This window comes from Protopterus annectens, chromosome 7.part0, assembly GCF_019279795.1.
Source record: "Protopterus annectens isolate FY-2018-M chromosome 7.part0, PAN1.0, whole genome shotgun sequence".
NCBI lineage: Eukaryota > Metazoa > Chordata > Ceratodontiformes > Protopteridae > Protopterus > Protopterus annectens.
Window position 1 is genome coordinate 70,316,580 of NC_056739.1, and position 23,208 is coordinate 70,339,787.

The 23,208-nt window shown below is 39.4% G+C and overlaps 1 protein-coding gene across 1 annotated transcript in view; it reads right to left on the bottom strand.

Annotated features, from left to right (window-relative positions):
- Positions 1 to 23,208, bottom strand: part of ITPR3 (inositol 1,4,5-trisphosphate receptor type 3) — a 2,403,054-nt gene that overhangs the window by 93,576 nt on the left and 2,286,270 nt on the right. The window contains exons 54-55 of the mRNA XM_044076491.1: positions 16,513 to 16,637; positions 6,015 to 6,180 (exon numbers count right to left, since the gene is read on the bottom strand). Coding sequence (XP_043932426.1) covers positions 6,015 to 6,180; positions 16,513 to 16,637 — 291 coding nt within the window. The remainder of the gene's footprint in view (positions 1 to 6,014; positions 6,181 to 16,512; positions 16,638 to 23,208) is intronic.

Here is a 23,208-nt window from a genome sequence, read left to right on the forward strand (position 1 = left end):
ACCTTCTTCCCTAATTTGTCAAAAGCTTTCCCATCCTTGTCAGAGGGGATGGGGTTAGCATTAGTCATTTGTCTAGCAGAAGCAGTTTTGGATAAGGAAATCACTGCATGGTCTGCTTTGTTGTTAAATAAGTATTCTGATACCGAGGCACCTTATATAAACAATCAGGTTTCCTAGGGCAGCAGGTTGACTATCAGGTGAACTGAGAGCTGTCTGGAAAACATTTTCCAAAGCAGATAAAACAGGAGGGACAGCTGCAGTTTGAGGAATATTCTGCTGTAACAAATCATAATACCTTAGCTGGGCAATAGGAATGACATTCTGCTCCCACTGAAAAACTTTAATTTAAGATAAGTTTCAGAAAAAGAAAAATCTACAAGAAGGAAATCTGAAGCCACACTTTCCAAAGAATCAGAGTCTTCAGCTTGTGAATACAGCCCCAAAGCACAACATTCTCCCTCCAATCCCTCCTCATCTGACTGAAAATCATTGTCAGAGAGAGAGAGAGGTCTCTTTTCTTATCAGAAGAGTAAACAGACACAGTGGAAGCAGAAATCAAGTCCCAGCAAGTCTTCCCTGTTCACAGAAATACAGACAGGAGAAACCATATTTTCTACCTTTTATTTTTTTTCTGGAAGAATCCCTGGAAAACAGGTGGCCCAAGCAGGTACACTTTTCTGGGTCTACAGCTCCCTCTCCCAGCTGAGCTGTACACTTACATCCAACTCTTCCTCCAAGACTGACAAGACTGGTTCTCCCTTGCTCATGGAAGACAACCATAGGATAACAAAGCCAGAGATGAAGTGTCCTTCCCCAAATCTGTAGTAGATCTAGGTACCTAACCAGAGATACCAGGGGAAAATGATTTGTATTCTGAGGAACAAAGTCTGACTCAGCAGGATCACCCATTGCAGGCTGAGGCAAAGAAGAAGCTGGCTTGACACCCAAAGACTCCCTGACAACTTTCTTCTCCTTTCAGATGGGGGAAGGAAGAACAGGGGAGACCAGTAACTGCTCCGTATATTCATAGATCAGCCACAAAGCAAGCCTCTAAACTAGGAAGCAGAACCTGAAGGAGTCCGTAAATCTCAAGACAGTCAGGTTTTGAGGTAAAAGAAACACTGAAATGCCCCCCAAAACCCCAAATCCTGCTCTAAGACACACTTACCAACACATGAATGAAAAGTTCAAAACCAGATTAAAGCACAAATAGTTCACTCAGGCATTCAATGAGGTAAAGTCTTTTGTCACAGCGAAACAGTCCACAAATAGTAAATGTCCTAGCCATAAACATATAACTTTCACAGAAAATGCCAAAACTTTTCCTAATAAAAAGTAAGGAACATCTCTCCAGCTTTTAAAGATTACAACCATCAAAATCTACAATCGACAATCAGTTCCATGAAGCTGGAAATGTGGAAACTCCATAGGAGTGTATGTTGATAGCAATAAAGCTCTGAGGCTTTTGTCAAAGTCACAGTAAACTTTATTGTCATACAGATCAACACAGAGGAAAAAGTACGTGTCACTGCACGAAATTTCGATACTTGGGCTCGTACCATAAGAAATATAGTTTACAGAAGGAAGATTAATAATAATTTAAAAATACTGAAATAGAAATCAAAAATAAGGTACTAAAAATAAACACAATAAAGTATAACGTGTAACGTGAGCTATGTAGATAACAATGACATATTGCACATAAATAATGTTTGTTTACCCATTTAGCAGGTTAGGCTATGGGTTTGTTGTTCAGCAGTCTGATATCACGTGGGAAGAAGCAGTTATGGAATCTGGATGTCCTGCATCTAATGCTTCTGTAGCACTTCCTTGTTGGCAGGAGTTTGAACAGTCCATAGGCCGGATGATGTATATCCCTCAGTAGTTTTCGGACTCTGCCATAGCATCTGTTTGAATATATGTCCTGTAGGGACTGAAGGTTGGAGCCAATGATTTTTGTGGCTTGTTTAATGATCTTATCCAGTGCCTTCCAATCGGCTTGAGAGCAATTTGCATACCAGACAATGATGTTGTTTGTCAGTACGCTCTCAATTGTGGCTCTGTAGAAGGTAAGTAGGACCTGTGGGGGGAGGTTAGCTCTACGATGTCTCCTAAGGAAGTGGAGACGTTGTTGGGCTCTCTTTATAAGGTAGGAAGTATTTGTGGCCCAACCGAGGTCTTGCAAGATATGTATCCCTAGGAATTTGGTGCTATTAACTCTCTCCACTGTGGCACCTTTGATGACGATAGGAGTGTGTGGCTTATTTACCTTCCTAAAATCGATGATGATTTCCTTGGTTTTCCCAACATTTAGTGCTAAGTTGTTGTCAGTGCACCAATGAACAAGTTGGGTCACCTACTCCCTGTAGGCTCCCTCATCTTCCTTCTTGATAAGGCCGATTACTGTGGTGTCATCTGCAAATTTGATGATTCTGTTTGAATGAAGCTTAGCTGTGCAGTCATGTGTTAGAATTGTGAAAAGAAGTGGACCGAGTACCCAACCTTGTGGGACCCCGGTGTTTAGGGTGAGGCACTCTAACTGCCTTTTATATGGGTCCTGCTCGAGTTCCTGGTATTTAGAGCATGCTGAAGGTGCCCTTAAGCTCTGAAATGCTGGACAGTTAATGTTGAATGTGTCTAATTGATTTATTACTGTTTAACTTTCAATGCAATTTACAGAAGTGGGTGAAAAGGGAAAAGTAGTATACGTGTTTCTCCCTTGCTCTACCATGATGTTTTTTCTTTGCACCAATTTTATAAGTGAATACGAGGATAACTACCCTGAAGGGTCATTTTAAGCTTAGCTAATAACCAGAATCAAACCCTGTACTCTGTAACTATGAGGTGTAGATATTAGCCATTATGCCAAAGCCATCTCCAAAAAGAATGGTCTGGGCCCACACTCACACACCTGTATTTGGGAATCTGGAGCACTACCGCTACACCACACTAGACCATATAATTCTTCTTAATGAACAATGGTTGTTGATAAGTCTGATCAACCCACCAACAAAAAGCAATGTCTTTCGGCTTTTCCCATTAGGGGTCATCACAGTCGATCACCGGTCCCCAGACTGATTGGCAGTGGAGTTTTTATGGTGTCCAGTTGCCAGTCTGGCGCCCAACCTTCACAGAAGGTACACGCATAGACACACAGACACACACACACACACACACACACACACACACACCTACTGCATATCTTTAAAATTCACTTGATTGCAGGGAGGACATGTAGACTCCACACAGAAGGCGCTCTAGCCTGGGCTCACCTTATTAGCTAATCAACAACACTGTATAATAGCAGGATAAAAGCAACCTTACTCTACAAACGCTTAACTCTTATCTATCACTATTGACTTTTATTCATCAACTGTTAGTGTTTAGCTACTCTTCAGAAACTTTATCAAAATCATAAGATAAGAGGAAAGAATATAGCACCCTGTTAAAAGTACGTAGAACCGGTGCAGTGTGTGTGTGTGTGTGTGTGTGTGTGTGTGTGTGTGTGTGTGTGTGTGTGTGTGTGTGTGTAAGAGAGATAACGGAAAGTGTTCAAGCATTGGACAAAATACAGAAGAAAACCTTATCAGCAGAGTTACATTTAGAGTGTAGAACAGAAAAGCCAAGTAACTGAACCAACATTGTAAAGTGAAGTAATTTTCTCACAGCAGTCTAAACATTAGATTCTACAGCCAATGGCAGAGTGGATCAGCTAGGATGAGCAACTGCGTCCAGTCAACTGATAAATGTGTTAAAGCAGTATAAATACAGATATAAAACACAGATATAAAATAAATGTCACATTTATATCTGCATTTTATACACTATTTTTATTCAGCATTTTAATGTTGTGCCAAAGCGGGTACAGAGCGGACATTTTAAATGATATAATTCGGCCACTGTGCTGCTGCTGCTGCTCCTGGATCAGCGTACTGTATAAATATGGAGGAGGGAAAATGATACGACAAAACTATACAAAAACCATGAGATAGCTAGCAAATGACTGAAGTTTTATAATGAGCACTCTGTGTACAGTGGAAGGCATGAAGTAGATAGCTGACAATGGCATCTGAAGTTCATTAGTTTTGCTAAATGTAGTGTGATGATGCTCACAGCATGCTGTAATACGCTTATATACTTTTTAAATTAGTGTGCTGCAGGTTAGAGTTGCCCGTTAAAGCTGAAGCAGCTACGTGCAGCCCATACTTCATTAGAGTGATGAAGACTCCTTTAAAGAAGCTGTGTCTACCTTTAGAGCTTAGCAGATATGCACTGGACTAACTTAACAGTTTGTTAATCTTATGAAACAGCACAACCAGCAGGTATGGAAAAAAAGAGTACCTGGTCTACTACATAGGTATCTGAAATACTTGAGTCCTTCACATGTAAGGTGCTTACATGTTGTGGATGTTACAACCAAGCTGGGTACTGCTTTACTCAGCGTGACTAATGTTTCAAAAGTAATGTTCTTAGTTTTTGCAAATAGCTTCATTTTCTGTTAGAACACATAACTGTATCACATAAAGACTGATGATTAATTCACTATGTAAAATAAGGGATGATAAACTCCTTGCTTTAAAAAGCAACATCAGCAGCAATGATTTCAGAAGATACTGGCTGAATTTACTCAAGAAGTAAAAGAGAAGCGGTCCCAAGGCTAAGTCTTGCAGGATAGTTATGTCAACAAGAAAAGGAGATGGCATGAGTTGAAAAATGTTACCCTGCAATGCATATCGAAGAAAGCTGGAAATTATCTACAAACTTCACAGCAGCTATTGATTTTTTTCTGATTACAAATATTAAAAGACAGTTTCACCTAAATATTGATTTTTTATTACAAACGTCTTTAAAATACAAAGAAGACATAAATAAAATCATACTGACGTATGGCCAAAGATGCTTCTGTAATAAGCCTGGCTTTTTGTAAAATCTCACATTTTCCCTTCTGCTAGTTGCCACAAGCTGCAAATGCCATGTAGGCTGTAAGAAGTAGCTACATCTCAGACTTTTTCAACATCTAAAAATCATAGCAGTTAGGCAGGTTACTCATTCTGGCTGTAGAGTCAGTAATATTTTTTTTTAAGTCAAGTAAATAACTGCAGTCATTCTTTTTAGTTGTAGTTGGTCAGAAAAAAGTGACTATATTTGTACATCAGCTAGAACATGTTGCTTGAATCTACAATTCTGAGTCCAAATGAAAGCACTAAACAAGTACTCTTGCTAAAATTCTGCATAAGACATAGCTGTTCATTTTCTTGTCAGGAACAGTCAACAATTAGAATATTAAGACACTTTCAATAAAAGTGACTGTACAGATAGCACCACAGCAAATGTTTTTCTCATTACAGTGCACCCTTTGTCCTCATAAAATTACATCATGGAGGCAAACACCTTGATTATAAAATGTAATCTTGCAACATGATAACCTCCATCAGGCCATTGCTGGGTACAGAAACTTTGAAATTAAAAATAACCACTTAGAATGGTGCTGCAGAAAAAAATAATTCAAGAATAAAAGCATATTCCGTTCAGCTTGTGGGTGTAGTTGTCTTATAACTGTGGGGATCTATACTTTCATTAGTTCACATACTTATTAACTGTATACAAAACCACAAGTACTACCTTCTTTGCTGGTGTTTTAATACAAGTTACATTGCTTCCTACTACTTCTAGATAACTGTCCTCTCTAGATCCATATGCAGATCTGTCTTTCCTCCTGGTCCACTTTATTATTATTTTTTTTCAAAATCAAACAATTGACCACTTCCCCAACTTTAAATGTCTCTTTCCACTTCAGGCTTTTTTGCCCATATACAGCATGTTCAAACCACTTCCTGTCTCACTTTAACCTCAGCAGCCTGGCAGACACCCCCCTTTCTGTGTGTTGTGCACTTGATTTGTAGCCAGTACATCTACATAATTCACAATGTACAAACAGAGGATATATTTTAAACTGGGGTTTCTTAGCTGTAAAAGATAACATACCAAGACCACTTTACTCTGTGCAAACTCACCACATACAAAACATGTTGTCTTCAGTACTTCTTCTTTCTTCTGCTTTTCACTCCTTAAATCTGCAAATGTATCAATGATGACCCCAAAAATAAGATTCAGCACAATGATTATAACAATAAAGTAGAAGAGCAGGTCATACACCACACGAGCAGGGAAAAGCGACTCCTGCAAACCAAGAAAATATTAAGTTACTAGCAAATGTTGGGCAACAATAACAGTTTAACATGCACAGTCATAAAATGATGGAGCAAGAGGCAGACAAACAGTGAAATGAAAACACATTTCAGCACATTCCAAATACTTTTACTTGACATTCTGTATAAATGTGACTGGGGCAGTACCTGTGAGTGACCATGTTGCATATATGATGTTCTATGGAAGGACAGCTGCAGTGGTGATATGGGTTCAGCAGTAGATATTTCCATTTTTAGCACTGCAACTACATGATAAGAAGCAAACTGGAACTGTGGCTGTTTTTAAGACTCATGATTTAAATTGCCTGAAATTATATCCTTGCTCTGCTTGGGTTAGGGTATAACCCCCCCCAAAAAAACTGTTTTGGAACTTAAAATGCAGCTGCCACATTTATGGTGTACTATGAAGAAATCCGAATGAAAATACTGAAAAATACAGGAGTTCATATATTGGTTTCACTAAATTAATTGGCGTTTTATAGTTTTAGTAGTTTGCAGTTATTCTACTCAATGACTTTGGTCATTTTCGATGGAGAGCCTCAAGTACTAGATATTTTTTTCTAACACTGAGAAGTGAAATTTGAAAGGTGGTACAAAATCTTTTGTGGTACAATGAAGCAATGCTTACATTGGTGCCAGTGGGTGCCTGTAGAAGCTGTCTGTGGAGGATGGAAGTGAGCTACCTGTGCTTACTTGCCCAATCTGGGGGGAGAGAAGCAGCTTTGCCTTGCCACATGGGGTGACACTGGAGCACAGGGTGTTCAACTAGTGCAGTTCCCAGACAGCTGAGCCCACACAAAGGGAAAATGATGTGCGGAGGCATGCTTTCCCTCGGAACACAGCAGCTGTGGTCTTGGAGGGAATACCTGGAGGATATTACCAAAGAGAGAAGATAGACAACCCCACTAGGACCAGCAAGCTGGCTCACTCTTTACCAGCTAGCTCTTGCTAGTAACAGATAATCGAAAGGAATTTACAGGCAGGAATAAGTGGGCTGCAAGGCTCTTGCCTAACCTGAGATAAAGAGGTTCCTCTTTCGGTGGAACAAATGGGCCAACTGGGTGAAGACAGGGGAGCCACTGGGAAAGGCCCATGGTGGAGGGAGATTAGAAAAGCTACGTTATATACTTCTGTATCATAGCTAGGGTGAGGCGAAGGTGGCAGCCACCCCAGGTGCATAGTGTCAGGAGGCACGATCAGCAGATGACACTCACTCTTCAGTGCATTCAGAAATAAATGTCAGCATGACATTTACTGTCAGAACTAAAGCACTTTACACTATGTGGGGTTTAAACTGCAGCAAGACAGTTGTTGAAAATGGTTTGCTATAGCTCAAAAAAGAAAAATAATAGCTTTTTTCTTGCACTTAAACAAACACTGTTAAGGGGCTCCAGATCAGGGAATGGCCAGGGCACTGGGATTGGTAGCTACTGCAGTAATATACTTCATTTTTCAAGGAAATGTAAAAAAACACTGGCAAGGCTGTGTATGCCAAAGTAAATGCAGCATCCTACTTTTAAGAATGTTAAATGTTCTTTCCCAAAGTTCAGGACAGTACGTGATGCAGCCTCACACACAAGTACTCACATTTCATATGATTGTACTGAGGCATGGTTCTCAGGTATGTCCCCAACACTAAGTCAACGACAGCACCTCTGTTCAAACCATTTACCTGACTCAGCCTTTGTTTATAGCTCTGTTCACCCCAGGGCTTACAATAAAGGCCTGCCCTGCCAGTATGCCAACCCCCCCCCCCCCCCAAAAGTGGCAAGTAAGCAAAACATCACAATTCCTCCTCCTCTTCCTGTCAGCACTTTTAGTTGCTTGGTCAAATCAAACACAGATCACCTGGGTCATGGTGAGGCCTTTATTCCTCTGAAACAGTGGTGCTGACTTTTATTGCTTGCTTATTTATTTATTTACTATAAGTACTGCTCATGCATCTCAGTAAATCTACACATTTTGATTTTAAAAGTGAATGCAAAAATCAGCAGTGCAGAAATATGGAGGCCATCCTAAAACTATGCCTGAGAACTGTGAGAAAATGAACAAAAAGGCAAAAGAATGTTCCGTTTAAGCTTGCTCAGCAAAATCACAACAATAACTAAGAGATGAGCGATGCACCACACCATAAAACGTATCGCAACGATTTATTCAGAGCTGCACAAATGCTGCTGTTTAAATTTTAAATATAGGTCACAGAAGACTGAGCAGCGTTCATTTCCAGTGACTTGTATTTAAAATTTAAACAGCAGCATTTGTGCAGCTCTGAATAAATCTTTGAGATATGTTTTATGGTGTGGTGCATCGCTCATCTCTTAGTTATAACTGTGAGAAAATGTCTCTTTTTGGATTAAATGATACCTTTGGAGATACTTATAAGGACAGCGAGTTCTCTGAGAAGCTACATACTGGAATGCAGTCCGTGTTACTTCCTTTCTTCATGTTCTACCATTTACACAAGTAACAAGAAAAATATGAAAGTCAGGTTAACTTTGTTTCTTGGGCCAATAAAGCCAGAAACATGCTTTACTCAGAGATTTCTCTACACCTGTAAGTAGTCATGGACTACATACAATACAATGTTCATTCACTCATACTCTTGACAACTGCTTTTTTATTTAAGGTTAGCAATGGCCTGGAACCTACCCAGAAATGTAAAGCAGGTAATAAAAAAGTAACTATCATAATGTATGACAGTAACTCCCAGGAATTCATTGTTTGGGTTTTTAATTACTTTATTATATTTTTCTTTTTCGGTGCCCCTGACCACAAAGCTGCCCTTACTCAAGATGATCCATTCCTCCACTGACCCATTTGCTGCCCTGGAGGTGAATGTAGGCACCAGGAATGGCACCATCACCTATGCAGGGGATTGGAGCTTTTCTCTCTATGCATATCTGCAGACAAACAAGACAGGAATCGAGTAGTCTACTGTGAGTGATGAAACCCTCAAAGACCCTGCTCCTGTTGCAACAAGCACCTGCATGACATCTCTGGTATATATTCTAGAATAAGATAAGAACCCCCAAATGCATGCCCAGCCCAGCCCATCCCACTGAGACGGGGCAGCACACTTTGCCTTATCTCTCCTCTGTCACCCACCACACCGCCAGTTCCTCCAGTTTCCAGGCTCACTAACTGAACATGGAACAATTGAGCTATAGTCAGGGCCTTAACTTTGTCTTTCTCTGTGTCACTTTTATAATGATTTTAGTATTTACTTCACAAATAACAAAAGAAGACATTTCCATGTGTAATAACATTTGTTCCTCTTAGGTTCACAACAAACATTGCATCTGGGAGTCAAATAAGTTTAATGGACTTAATGGAGGGATTGGAAAGTATGAAAAATAATCCACACTTATCCCTCACATATGCACATATGAGTGGAACCAAAACATCTGTAGCCAAACACCACAAAACATGAATACGAATGGTTGCTTGAAAAACACAACTGTGTATTTAAGATACTTGGGCAGAAAAACACAAGAAACCCTACAGCAAATGGAGAAAACTAATTAAACTCTATGACCTTAATGAGCACTGTGACAGAACAGCAGTTTCATTTCCATAGCCATTTTGACATCTGACCGCCTCAAACACATCCTTATGAAGCACCTTGGTCTGTCATTAAGACCATACGAAACACAAGCACTCAAATCAAGATCTAAATTAGGTTACTATTGCAACAATGTGGCATAATTACATGCATGTAATCTGTGTAGGTCGTTCACAGCATGACATATTCTGTGCATGTCATATGTATGGGTACTGCTGTCTGTAGCCACTGGAGAGGTAAAACAGCTACAAGCACTATTAATACCTTCAGAGTGTTGAAGATTTAGTTAGATTCATTTCATAAAACAAATGATAGGCACATTTATATAAGATGTTCCTATCCTTTATGTTTCATTTTCCTATCAATGTAGCAAATTATTTTGCATTAATGAAATGTTAATGACAATGTTGTTATTGGTTTTGGGAGCTTTTTACACGTCTGAAAGGGGGTTTTAAACCCAGTTGGACTTTCCTGGTAACCTAAAGCAAATAAACTAAATAACATGTTACTAACCTACTATGGAACTTGATGCTGGTCTCTTGCATTACAGGAAGTAGCACTGAAGAAAAGTGCACCTGCCTTTAAGGAGCTTGCAAAACAATGCCATGTCTATGACTTAGTTGTATATTTTGTGCATTATATAATTAGAACACATTTTGTATTCAAAAACATACATGTTCATTGGACAGTGCAATCAACGTATCTGTTATAAATTGGGCATTAGCAACAAGAAGAGGGCTGTTTGGTAAACTCATTCTCTCTGTACCTCTAAGCAACTTATACAATCTAAAAATAGGTAACTCATCCTTTTATCTTCCACAAGACTGGTCCTTAGTATAGTACAAGGTATAAACATCAAAAATAAAGAAAATTCATTGGTCAGGATGCCAAGACTGTCCATGGAAATGTGGCACCATACATACACATTCCTGACTCCTGTAAAAGGAAAAAAAATACAGCAGTAACTGTTACACACTACATAAGCATCAGCATGAACATGTTCAACATAAACTGAAGTCCACCATCTTGTCAGGGGACGGGATCTTCCAAGATGATGGTAGATCAGACTGGGATAGGTCCTGAAGGATACCCTTTTCTGAAGAGGTGGGGTCAGTACGCCAGTATTCCCTCTACCTCATAATTTTGATGATCATTACCAATATGGAGTCCTCAGAAGGGATTGGGGAAAACCCTGTCCCTCAACAAGATCCACATCTTGGGGGGGGGGCCTCAACAAGATCCACATCTTGGGGGGATTCTGAGGGAGGTCCAGGTGTTTTATCTTACACATCCTCTTCCTGGGTGCACTTGGGAAGGACTCATCTGAGTAGACCAAACAGGACTCCTTCCCATATCTTCTTACTTTTAAGGAGTATTCCGGTTTTGGGTCATGATGGGAAAAGGCGTGATGGCTAAAGGCAGCTGGCAGTGTAAGCAGGTAGGGTAGTATTTGTGTTTGCCTCCTTCATGGCTAACAAAACTGAAGTTTTCCACAGAACCAACTCCACCATCTTGACCACTGGCACCAAAGATATAGGGGATAAAGATTGCTGAGGTTAGAGGCCACACTGAGACCAACACCATGACTCCAGCCACCAGTAATATCAAGGCCAACACTGATGACATGAAATTCAGCATTGAGGAGTTGAATACTGAAAGTGTTGACACTAAGAATAATCCCTATGTACTGAGCTGGAGGAGCTCACAGAAAGGGCCAACTACATCCCAGAGTGTAAGAATCTGGACACCTCATGCTCAGAGGAGAAGCTTCTGAGATTTTTCCTCGTGGCCCAGTCTGAAGTGCTTGAATGGTCAAGTCTGGAGAGACCTGAAGGAGGTGTAGTTATAAGCGGTGAAGGGACTTGACAGGGCCTTTATTCAGTAAGCTGGGAAGCCTTGAAGCCTCTGATATGGGCATATGGATTTTCTCTATGACTTTCTCATGTCTGCACTTCTCTTTTTTCTACTCTGTGCCGGAGTCAGCCTTGGGGGTGGGTGATCCCCTTTTAAAAGACACATCAGAATAATTTTGTTCCTGCATTCCAGGAGGGTCCACTGACTGAAATTCTTGCAAATTTGGCATTTGATCAACTAACTATTCCAACTCCAGGCAGAAAGCAAACAAGTCATGTGGGTCCCTGGGGGAATCTTAAGGCTGCATCTTTTTTTTTTTTAATGTTGTAAAACCAGGGTCCTGTTCCTTATCCATTTATTAAGCAATATTACAGTAACTGCAATACAATGGTATAGTAATGAGAGAATATGCCAAATAGGCAGACAAACCTGTTACCACTACTATGCTAGGCAATACTTATGAAAATTAATGTTAACTACACTTACTAACAACAGGCACTACTGACTGAACTACAACTAGGAAAATCAGTAAAAGAATGTCATGGCTATGGTCTATCAACTAATAATATAAATAAAGCAGTAAGAGACAATTGCAAGTCTGAAAAAATCTTTCAACTGCTACAGAAATGACTATTAACTGGATGAAAAAACAGCAAAATTGTTACTTGGACAAAGGAGGGAAAGGAAATAGTAAGACAGCAAACTGGGAAAAAGGTCTGAAATCAAGAAACATTTGAAGGCTTATTTTTGAGAAACTGTTGACAGAAACTGTAGAATAATTGAAAATAAAAAAAAATTAATAATGAAAACATGATTTACCCACCATAGAAATATTATTTGACAAACTCTTCTGAGTGACACAGACAGCAGTGATCATGTTATTGCACAAAGCAGCAGACATTAGACCTGGAGAATGAGGCAGTGCATCATGGGAGGATGGGAAGCACTTGAGATTGCAAAAGATTTTAGAAGGTGTTGAGAGAAAGGTGTCTGCAGCAGTCAGTCAACAAATTATAGTATATGAACAGGATCAGTTAGGATCAGATGTGACACTAAATGTCAGGCGTCTTAGATGGTCATTTTGTAATGTGACTGTAAAAATTATTTTTTGAGAAGAAAATGTATTTTACCATGATATGAAAAAACGACAGCTGTCAAATACAGTCTGTATCATGATATGAAAAGTGATAGCTGTCAGATACGCTAAATCCTCTGCTGACATCTTTGTCTGCTTTCCCTGACTAAACTAAACTAACAAATAAATAAATAAATAAAACTGTTGTGAAATAAAACTCTGAATGTTTACCTAGTGGCTCCTTGGGAATACACCCACATTCAGTGACAACTGCCTACAGGTTACAGAAGTTCAATTAATATCCACACCACTGCTCGCCAATATGTGACATCCCCTCTCTGGGCCAGTAGTCAAGGAGCCTGAATCACACCACTGCCACCAATATATGATGCCCCACTATATTCACTTGGAACAAAAAGGATACACTCAGTATTTCCAGATGCAGCTCTCTACATCAAGCACAATTCCCCTTAAGAGCACACAGTTAACACACTCAGTATGGGGTCTTGATTTCTCTATCTGTCTCCCTCCAGGTCCCCAGTAAGACTCCCCACTGGCACTCAGACGTGTGTCCAAGCCAACTTCTCTAAGTACACTCAGAGATTAAAATTTTCTCTAAAAGACCAGCCACAATGGACAGTTTAAATATATTTAATAAATAAGAAAAGAACATGAAAATACTAAATATCTGTTTACAGTAAACTCCAGAGTCTCAATCACAGGACATATTAAAATAACACAGATGAATAGATTCACACAGATACAGAAAAGCAGTACTTAACCATTCTGACTATATTTCCTGACTGATCTAAAGAATTACTAGGTGAGGGGTCCTTCTTTGTCAGGTTCCAAAAACAGAGTGCAATGAGACTTCAGTCTCATCTAGTATTAAACATAATTTTTGTCTTAGATTACAGAATGACATCACACAGATCTGGTCATCTGACTTCTGGTTCCCATGCTACTCCCCTTAGCTAGAGGCTGTCAGAATTTAGCACATATGTGTCAATAACACACACACACACACACACACACACACACACACACACACACACACACACACACACACACACAGAGCCTTGCTAAGATCTACTGCAACTTCTAGAAGTCATACAACTATTTCAAACCTTCGCCCTTCAAGAGTAGTAATTAGTTCACCCCACAGACAATGCAGAATGTTTCCTAGTGCAGACTTTTTGCCTCTGGCTACATTGAGAACTGTAAGATACAATCTTTATGGCCTAAACCAGGTAATTTAATTTAAAAATATTTTCAAAGTTAGGTGGATTGAGATTAACCTCTTCTCTTCCAGTATCCTCTGTTAAAACATATACATTTAAATAGTTACAATGATGCATGTGTATTTCTTTTTCTGTTCAGCAGAGCATACTGTTGATACATTTTTACCAAAAACAGCTTTACAAATACATTTTCAACACAGGCATCTGTATAAATCAGCCTGATATACAAATGACATATAATTCTTTACAAAACTCCAGCTAGCTATGCCCGCATATGTTACACATCCACTGCCTTACTTCTCCTGGCATAGCAGGCAATACATCGCATCATCACACAAGTGATCACAGAAGCAATGCAGCACAGTCATGTCTGCAACTCTGTGGATGGCAGCTGTCTCTACCTAGATCACTGACCTACAAATTCACTTTTTATGCAAAGTGTTGCTTCCAAGTTAGGAACAATAACTGGAGTAACAGCAGTGCCACAAACCACCAAGCCTCTCCCCAATGGGATGTATGCATACTTGAAATGCTGTGTACGCTGGGGACTTTTGTGTAGCACTGGTGGAGATCACAGTCACAGGGCATCCAGCAAACACTAGTTAGTTTGGGGAGGGGGGTCAGCTGCCTGGTACATGAGGCATGTGTATGAGACCTCTCATGTTACTGCTGCTGACAATGCCTCTGCATCACGAGACTGGGGTATCTGTATGTTGCCAACATTGTCAGCCACAGATGACATGATAATATCAGGCATATGCTGTCCTGCTCAAATAAATGCCTTAAATAAGTAGGCTGGTAGGTATTAAAAAAGTGCACGAGTATGTCTTAATGCAAAAGAATAAAGGAATAGCTCTATAAAGGAAACTGTATGTGTAATGTGTGTATACAATAATGGAAGGTGTTACTGTGATTTTTGTTCATTGTTATTAATGTATACAAGTTCATGTTATAAATTAACAATGTGATGAATAAATACAGTTGTTAAAAAACTGGATAGACAGTGCTAATTTAAATACACATAAGATATACATTAAAGTCAACCGGCTGGTACAGAATGTGGCAAGTCTTTGCAATGTCAACAAACAGATACAAAATGGATCCTGGGAACAAGAGGGCTGACTCTGACCAACACAAAGTATCCATAAGGTGTAAGAGAGTGGCAGGGTATTAACGCCTAGCAATGGCTATTATTCTGGTGCTGCATAGTTTAGTCATTTACAGGCAAGGGGGAAGACATGAGCTGTATCGGTACACTCCTGCTTTTCACAGTAATAACACAGAAAAACACTATTGGTGAAAAGTAGTATTGTTTTAGTATTAGTTACTGTCACACTGTTCTGGATGTTGAGATGTGTTAGTTTCCTGGCAGCACAGGCTCAGTCTCAACAATTACCTATGGCTACTGGCCAAACTACCTCTGTCCATCCCACTCTGGTCCCCACCTTTTGTATCAATGCCACCACTCTATGTCTGTATGTGGCCCCCACAGAATTCCCTTCTACGTGTATCCCTTCCACAACCACTACCCTCCTTACCTACCCTTCAGCTTCTTATATTACAAATGGAAAGCCGCTGGGTGTATTCTGTGCAGCTGTCACTCTTCATTCAAATCCAAGAGCCAGCAGCATCGAAACTATACATACCTAACCAAAAAAACATAAATTACATAGATGTGAGGTCTGAAATCATTAAAGCACATAAAACGGTAAAAGATAAGAAATATGAAGATTATACAGCAGCAGACAGTCTTATAGTTTAGTTGGCTGGAAAAAATTATCTGAGGTATAGCTGTTAATTCTAGGTTACAAATGTACTGAGCTCTCACCATCATTCCCAGATAGCAGCTGAAAACACTTGGTATGAAGACAACTATGAAAAGTGGTAAAGTTCCTGCCACAGGGGAGGGGGCATAAAAGAAAATGTTCATATGACTGGCACTGGGATTGGGATTAGCATCATACGCAAGGTGTTTACCTCACAGACACAAAGTACAGGGCTTGACTCACATTTGAAAGGGAAATTGGCTAGACTTAAAATGGCCTAGAAGGGCAGTTAGCAGTTAGATATAATTCTTTTTGCTTTGCTGTCAGAATCATAAAACTAGCTTTATAGCTTTGACATACACAGACGTTTGATAATAAATGAATTGTAATAGTGTTCTGGCTTAATTTTCAATGTCTAATTCACTTAATTGCATGGATATGTGAGATAAAGTCTGCTCTAGAAGAGAAAGACTGGCTGAGCAGATTAAAAAAGGAGGTAACAGTCTCCAGCTGCATGCCTGTCCAACATATGGCACAGCAGAAGAGCTCCATCTGACACAAGGTTCAGTGACCAGAAATGCTTTTGTTACTTTGTAGTTTTTGTATATGCTGCAAATGTCACATTACAATGTGCCTGTTAACCTGTGACTTAGAAACATTAATGCACAATTACTATCTCTAGATGAACATGTGCCACCAAACCCAGAAGTATTACACTGTGATCTGCCACAGTCATTACTACCTCCCCTGACAAATAAAAGTACTCCACTCTGTCTTTAGGGTCCCAGATTTAGCAGTCACTTACATCTTTGGAAGGTTTCCTAAGCACGTCTCCTACTCCTCCTCCATTCCTGAGGCCATGATTCAAGACTGTGACAATACACATCAGCAGTGTATCACAGGCTCGCTCGCTGGCATTATCTTCTTCATCTGCAGCAGGGAGAGAAAGACAAAGACGTAAGAGAAATGCACTCATCTGCTATTCTAGTTTCAATTAACCAGGTAAGATTCCAGTGCTGGACTGGAGTCTAGGAAACACGGGATATATCTAGACAGTCAATAAGAAAGGATACTGAGAAACAGATTCATATCACTGTTTCACTTACATTTAACAAGCACACCTGTTCACATCATAAATTTTGCCTTCATTGCCAAAAGTACCCTATTAATTACAAAAAAAAAAAAAAAAAAAAAATACAAAATGTTCAGATATTCATATTAGAAAGTTGGTGACTGCCATACTGGCAGGTCTAGCTGGAAATGTCCAGGTGGGACATTGGGAAATTACAGACCCAATAAATGTAGCTGCTTGTTTGCAGGAAGGGAACAGAGGCATTGGATTGCTTTCCGGTTCTATGCCATTCCTTCTCTGTTTTTAATATATAATTTTATTCTGCACTTTATAAACTTTCCACCATTCTGTCCATCTTTTATAAAAATGCCTCATACTTATATTTTCATTTCAGAACATCTTTCTTTATGCTATCATTATGTTCAATGTATTACAAATCCTTCTGTATCTTATATGTTCTAGGTAAGTACTAGGCTAGCTGTTCTTGCAGGCCATTTTAAGCCTAGCTAATTTTCCCAAAGTGAATATCAAACCCTGTAACTTGTGTCTGTGAGGTAAGCACCCGAACAGTTATGCTAACCCCCCATTAATACATTTATGTTGATTCACCAATGGGGCTTACTATGACTGCCATCTGTGTAAATTAAATCTGCTAGAAACATGTACAGTGAAAGTTACACACTTTTCTTTTGCAGGGGACAAATCTCCCTGCACTCTCGACAAACAGCCCTTGCAGTGTCATCGACAAATCAACTGGCTCCCCATTTGATTAATTTTCTTTCCTTAATGTTTTAATTTATTCTCTTCAAATTCTGAGCACATTGAACAATGAACAAAAAAAGCTTTTTTAGCTCCCATTAACTTCCTGTAGTTCTATCAAAAACAAAATAAAATCCTTTTCTGTTTGCAAGTTTACTCCCAGGCACACCCCCTTTCTTTCCCAATACTTAAAAGGCATTACCTAATATTTTTTTACATCTTGTCACATCTCAATTCTTTTAATTATTTCTTTCTCTGTGGTCTCAGTTAAAATCCCACATTTTTTCATCTAATCAGCCATATTTATCCTTTCCTTTATTCCAGTGTATGCACACAACACCCATATTCTTGCTTCTCTTTGATAAGACAATCAGTTACCACCATTCTTCCCAGAACTACTACTGTTATGTCCAAAGCCTTTGTTTTTGCATTATTTACTAATACAGCAATCTCAGACTTTCTTCCCAAAACTACTACTGTTGTGTCCTAAGCCTTTGTTTCTGCATTATTTACTAATACAGCAATCCCATTCTTCCCAGAGCTACTAGTGTTATGTCCAAAGATTTTGTTTCCACATTATTTACTAATACAGCGATCTCAGACACTCTTTCTTTCTCATGCTTCACAGCACTCTCCTTCTCAACAAATTTTGAAGCTGTAATCTTTGTTACATATTCAGACGTCTTCCATCTAATAAGGAAATAATATCTTACTTCAATTTATATTCCATTCATGCAGTGTAAAATTATTACTTCATTTTTATATTTACATTTATAGATAATATTGAAAAATATCCTGTTTCCTTTATTTGTCTTTTATGACCTCATTCATCTTTCTTAGTCTATATTTTCCTCCGTTTCCCATAGATATTTTAACATCTTTATCAAAGGTGAGGATGCAGGGAGTAGAGGTGGTGAAGGTGGATGTTTAAATACTTGGTATCAATAGCTCAGAGTAATGGTGAGTGTGGAAGAGAGGTGAAGAAGAAAGTACAGGCAGGATGGAGTGGGTGGAGAAGAGTGTCAGGAGTGATTTGTGACAGACGAATACCAGTAAGAGTGAAAGGGAAGGTCTACAAGAGGGTAGTGAGACCAGCTATGTTATATGGGTTGGAGACAGTGGCACTGACAAAAAGGCAGGGGTTAGAGCTGGATGTGGCAGAGTTAAAGATGTTAAGATTTGCACTGGGTGTGACGAGGGTGGACAGGATTAGGAATAAGTATATTAGAGGGTCAGCCCAGGTTGGAAGGTTTGGAGACAAAGCCAGAGAGGCAAGATTACGTTGGTTTGGACATGTACTGAGGAGGGATGCTGGGTATATTAAGAAAAAGATGCTAAGGATGAAGCTATCAGGTAATAGGAAAAGAGGAAGGCCTAAGATAAGGTTTATGGATGTGGTGAGTGAGGACATGCAGGTTGCTGGTGTGACAGAGCAAGATGCAGAGGACAGGAAGAAATGAAAACAGATGATCCGCTGTGGCGACCCCTAATGGGAACAGCCGAAAGAAGATTTATTTTATTTATATATTTTACATTTCTTGACCGGACTAGTCTAACTGGATATATGTCCATTTTCAGTAGAGGCCCAGGGAGATAAGCTCCAAGACACAATCAAATACAAATACAAGTACAAACAACAAAAATCAAATATTATAATAAAAATAGCAATTTTCATAGTAAAAATCATCAACAACGGTAACATGTGCAGTACAGCATAGAGGTAATCAAAGGATGTACAATGAGGTCAACAGTCATAAACAGTGCAAATTGAATGTACATAAACATCATACAGGTTAAGTCAGTAGTAGAAAAAGGAAGTTAGTTGTGTAGTGATGTTACTATGGATTTACTTAAAAAAGGTATATACAGAGGATAGAAATAATGTAAAAAAGGTAGATAAGAAAAATATAATAAGAAGGAAGATATAACAGTGGATACTAAGCACTGGATAGGTAAGTCAAGTTTGTAGAGGTAGAAGACTCATCTGGTTTGGAACAGGGGCATAGCCAGTATGATTTGAGGTAAGGTTTAAGTCTGTTTTTGAAGAGAAATAAAGAGGTGAGTGAGGAGAGGTCATTAGGGAGAAGATTCCAGGATTTGCCTACAGTATTACAGAAGAGAGAATCCCCAGCCCTGTTATTAGGTTTAGAGGTGAGTACAAGAAGTTTGTGTGATGAGCGTAAGGACTTCAGATATTTATAGGGGGTGATGAGGCTAGATAAAATTGGAGTATTAGAAGGTTTATAAAGAATGTTGTGGGTAATGGTTAGTTGGTGAAATTTAATCAGGTGTTGTAGTTCTAACCATCCTAGCTGATTTAAATTTATACAATGGTGGGTTCTAAATGGGTTGCCTGTTGCAAATCTTGCAATGTTATTATAGGACATTTCCAATTTGCTGAGGTTATTCTTGGATAGATTAGTAAAAATGGGTGAGGCATAAAGGAGTGTAGTGGTCAAACTAGTGTGAGCTATAGTAGTTTTGGCAGTAGGAGAAAGGAAGGGTTTAATCCTATAGAGAGTGCCAATTTTTTTGTTGACAGTCTATAGCATTGTTGATGTGGATGTCGAAGTTCAGATTATTGTCGATGGTGACACCTAGTAGTTTGGTGGTAGAGTCTGGAAATATTATAGTACCATTGGTAAATGTCACAGAGAAATGAAGAGGAGAGGACTTTTGAGTAGGAGTGAAGAGGAGGAGTTTGGTTTTCTTTGGGTTCAAAAGAAGGCAATGCTGAGTGAACCATTGTTTAACTATGTTGAATACCTTCTGGGTGAGAGAGTGAAGGTCATGGGAGGATGTAGCTGAGCATAATAGCATGGAGTCATCAGCATATTGTATAAAAGTGGCTTGGGTGATAGCTAGATGAAGGTCATTAATAAATATAGAGAAGAGGAGAGGTCCTAGTATGGACCCCTGAGGGACACCTAAGGTAACGGGTAGATGGGTGAATAAAGTGTTATGCCAAAGTACTGCTTGCTGTCGTTTGTCAAGGTAGGATTGGAACCATTTTATGGAAAGTGGGTCTAATGACAGAGATTTTAGTATGTTTATGAGAATCTGGTGGTTTACCATGTCAAATGCTTTAGACAGGTTGATAAATAGTGCAGAAGAACGATTATTCAATTTTTGGTGCTTGTTAATGTAATCAGTAAAGGAAAGGAGGGCAGTGGTAGTGCTGTGTGAGGGTCTGAAACCATGTTGACAGTTGGAAAGTAAATTGTTTTCGATTAAGTGGTGGAGTAATTGCCTATGGATACATTTCAACATAATTTTAGCCAAAGGAGAAAGTAGGGCAATGGGGTGATAGTTTGATAGCTCAGTGGAATGTCCATCTTTATGTAGGGGGATAATATGGGAGACTTTCCATAAGGTAGGGATGTGACCTTCAGTAATAGTTCTATTGATCAGTATGGAAATAGGGTAGGCAATAGCCTTGGATGATAACTGTAGATATTCAGAAGGCAGTAGGTCTGCAGAAGGAGACCATGGTTTCATTTTATTCAAAAGGGTTTGAATAAATGTGGTTGGGACAGGTTTGAAATGAAAAGGAGGGGGAGGGGTTGAGGTGTATGAAGGTATTAGGTGATAACTGACTAGCTAGTGTTTGGATAGCATCTGTAAAGAAGGCATTGAAGGTATTAGCTGTATGGATGGGATTTTTTTTCTGGTCTGTATTTTGAGGGTTTTGTGTTGTGGATCGACCTGGGTGGAGTAAGTGCTTAATGCTAGCCCAGAATTTCTGTGAGTTGCTGTGATTAGGTTGTTGATATTGTAAGTAGTAGTTTTGTTTATCAGAAAGTATGGCCTTCTTATGTCATTTCTTAGCTGTCTAAAGGTTTGTTGGCCTACAGGGTTTTTAGTAATTCTCCATTTGGCCCAATATTTACTTCTGAGATGAATTTTGTGTTAGGTTCCATAGGAAAGCCATGGGGCAGACTTAGCCTTAATTCTAATAGATCTGGTTGGATCATGGTGATTAAGAATGGCAAGGAAGGTAGAATTAAAGAACTTAATGGCTTCATCTAAATGGAGGTGTTTTAAGGGAACCCAATTGCATGCTCTTAGTTCCATTTGGAATAGATCAGGGTTAAATTTCTTTTTGGATCTAATACTTATGATAGAGGTTGGAGTGTTGGCTTTATGCCTGATGATGTAGGTGAGTGGTCACTTATATCATCAGGGAGGGTTCCAGAATTATAGTAGTGAGTATGATTGTTTGTAAGAATCCAGTCTAATATGCTTGCTTTCTTGTTAGCTTTATTTATTCTGGTGGGGGAGGTAATGGTTTTAGAGAAACCATATAGGTTTATGTGGGTGGTAGGAAGGCTACTACAATAGGAATTGCAATCTAAATTCATATCGCCTAGGATTATGGTTTCTTGAGGCAGGTGTTGGGATAGCCAGCGAAGGATATTTTCCATGGTGGCTATGTTATTTCCAGGGGGCAGATACATACAGATAATATAGATTAATTTAGCATTGTTAAGTTCAAGTTTAGAGATGAGAATCTCAGCATTGGAATCTAGAGGTAGATTACAGTTGTATGTGGTTAATTGTAAGCCAGAGTTAAATAGAATAGCAACCCCACCGCCTTTCTTAGCTACTCTGTCAATTCTTAAGATATTATATCCAGGTGGGATAATTTCATTATCTTTGATGACAGGTTTTAGCCATGTTTCTGTTAGGGAGATAATGTCAAAGGAGTACACTTCTAAGAGAGCATGGAGTTGAGTTACTTTGTTGTTAATACTACGTATATTAAGATGAGCTAGTAGGAGAGAATTAGATGGTTTAGCAAGGGGATAATTGATTGATTGTTTATGGTTATGGAGAGAGATAGAGGTTGCTGTTGGGTCAGGGTTAGGATGAATATCACCGTCCTTTACTGTGAGGAGTTGTATTAGATAGCTTGGGTTAGGGAATTTGCTGTACAGAAGTAACACTCTCCTGAGAAGTAGTTATTATATTTAATGTGTACTGTTCTATGATACTTTGCAAGTAGGTAGCTAGGTGGGCATGTTATGTTTGAATGGTTATGCAGGTGTAGTAAGGGTTGAGAGTTGGTTTGTTGGTTAGGGTAGTCAGTGTGTGGATCAATTGGGTGCTCATACGAGGAGAGTAAATAGGCAAAGGTCAGAAGTGGTAGTAGTAAAACAGTGAATCAGAGTATAATTTGAAAAGGGATGGTTGGATTAGCCATTGGGAAGGATTAGCTATTTGTTGTATATATGTGGAGATGGAAGTGTTTAAGGTGAAAGTGTGTAAAGATAGGAGGGAGTGGTGAGTATGGAGGGGAGGGGTCAGAGATGGGAAATGAAAAGAGAGTTGGCCAATGAGAAATGTGTAGAGGGTAATGGGAAGAGGTGTGGTTAGAAAGTATAAGAGTTGGACCCATGGGGGTGGGTGGGAAATTGGGGGTAGGGAGGGGAGCGGAGTGACCCCGCAGGGCAAATGGAGCGGGCAGACACAGACACTGGAGCAGTTGCAGAGGAAACAATCAGCAGGACTAATATATGAAGGTAAGTTTTACAAGTCAGATGTGGTAAAGGCCAGTGAGAAGTGATCCTAGGAAAGGTAGTAGTAGACAGTAGTAGTAAAGAGTAAGGTGAGAGAACAGGATAGCAATGCAGGTACAATAGGAGAAATAGGGTAAGTAGCGATGTAACA